Source organism: Tripterygium wilfordii, chromosome 2, assembly GCF_013401445.1.
Source record: "Tripterygium wilfordii isolate XIE 37 chromosome 2, ASM1340144v1, whole genome shotgun sequence".
NCBI lineage: Eukaryota > Viridiplantae > Streptophyta > Magnoliopsida > Celastrales > Celastraceae > Tripterygium > Tripterygium wilfordii.
In genome coordinates, this window is record NC_052233.1 from 6,240,383 (window position 1) to 6,242,479 (window position 2,097).

Sequence of the window (2,097 nt, forward strand, 5' to 3'; positions counted from 1 at the left end):
GAGCATGGAATTAACCATCTTTTTTAGAGTTCGGTTTTTCCTCTCAGTAATTCCATTTTGTTGAGGTGTATATGGTGCTGTAATTTGGTGAATTATTCCAAACTCAACACACAACTCATCAAAGAGAGTAGAATCATATTCTCCATTACTTCATTTTTGCTAGTTAATAAATAAACATAGCAATAACGGGTACAATCATCAATGAAAGTAATAAAGTAGTTTTTTCCACCTATACTTTGAACAAATTTCAAGTCGCATAAATCTGTATGGATTAATGCCAGAAGCTCAGTACTTCAATATTGGGAAAGGGCTTCTTGGCAAACTTTGCTTCAACACATGTTTCACATTTGTGGTTGACATACAAATTGAATTTGGGAATTAAACCTAGGTTTGCCAACTTTTTCATTGTACCATAGTTTACATGTCCTAATCTACCATGCCATAGAAAAAGAGACACAACCATGTAAGCTGAAGACTTCTCTTTATTGATAATAGTCTTTGGGTACAATAATTTAGATTTTTCGTCTATTATAGCATAGTTGGCTTTAAAAAGCCCATCATTAATATACCCATTTCCCAAATAAATCCCACCCTCAGAGAATACAAACTTGTTTGACTCAAACACTATTTTGAATCCTTTCTCAATCAGAGTGGGCACTGTAATCAAATTCTTCTTGATGTCTGGGACATGCATCACATTTAGCAGCTCGAGTTTCTCGTTGAAAGTGAACTTCAGGATCACCGTTCTGATGCTCTCGATGGTGGCTGGAGTAGAGTTAGCCATATAAACATTCTCACTATCATCTTTCTTCTCATATGTTGAGAAGAGGCTCTTATGGACGCAGATGTGTGTGTTTGCACTCGTGTCCATCCACCAATCTTTGGTGTTTGTCACCATGTTCACCTGAGAGATGACAACACAAAACATCTCTTGATCTTCCTCCTACTCAACTAGGTGGGCTTGCATCTTTCCCTTGCTCTTGGCTTTGTCCTTATCCTTGTTAGGACGCTTTCTGCAATCTTTGGCCGGTGTCCAGTTTTGTCGCAGACAAAGCAGGTACCCTGGAACTTGTTGGGTTGCTCTTTTGGCTTCCCTTTGGTTTGGTGCTCCCTCTTTCTCTTCCCATGCTTAGGCTTGGAAGTTTCCACCAGGTGGGCCTTAGGAGTTCTTAGAAGTTTTGATTTCTTCTGGTTATCCTCCTCAATCCTCAGACAGACTGTCAAGTCCTCCTTGTTCATCGTCTTGCACTTGTGTTTCAAGTAATTCTTGAAATCAACCCAGCTTGGAGGTAGCTTCTCGATGACTGTCGCCACTTGGAGTGGCTCACACATTAACATTCCCTTAGACAGTATATCATGCACGATGATCTGGAACTCTTCAATTTGGGTGACGACAGACTTGTCATCCACCATATGGAAGTCAAGAAATTTGGCCACCACAAATTTCTTAATACCAACATCCTCGGTTTTGTACTTCTTTTCAAAAGAGTCCCAAAGCTCTTTGGCTAAAGGGATGTTGGAGTACACATTGTACAAATCATCGACTAATCCATTTAGGATATAGTTCTTGCATAGATATTCATTATCCTTCCAAAACTGGACTACTGCTAAAGTCGTTATGTCTTCCTCGTCCGGTGACAGAATGGGGCACACCTCCGTGAGGTACTTGACAAGGTTCAATGTGGTCAAGTAGAAACGCATCTTTGGTTGCCACCTCTTGAAATCCTTGCCGGTAAACTTTTATGGCTTTTTGGCAGGAACCATTACATGGCTAGCCAGAGCAACCGCAGTCCTCCCATTAGCATAAGCTGGAGCAACAGACTCAATAGGAGTAGTCTTTGGCTGACTTCCATTAGGAGCAGCCACACCTCCAATAGGAGCAGTCACCAGTGCACCTCCGTTAGGAGAGCCCACATCACATGGGTTGTTCAAACCACCAGAGGTCAAGTCATCACCTCTGGTGTGGATAGTGGATCCCTTAGCATTTTGATTTTGTTTCATTGATCTTCCACACAAGTCAAAGAGTAGAGTGAGTTACCCAAATATATCAAATAATTCAAAGATATAAGCCTCGGTAATTTAACACCACAAAATCAA

General features: G+C 40.9%; 1 protein-coding gene across 1 annotated transcript; it reads right to left on the reverse strand.

Moving 5' to 3' along the window:
- Positions 1–951: 951 nt before the first annotated feature.
- Positions 952–1,701, reverse strand: LOC120010478. Its single transcript, XM_038861275.1, has one exon. The coding sequence runs from the start codon at positions 1,699–1,701 to the stop codon at positions 952–954; it is 750 nt and encodes a 249-aa protein (XP_038717203.1).
- Between the last annotated feature and the right edge of the window lie 396 nt (positions 1,702–2,097).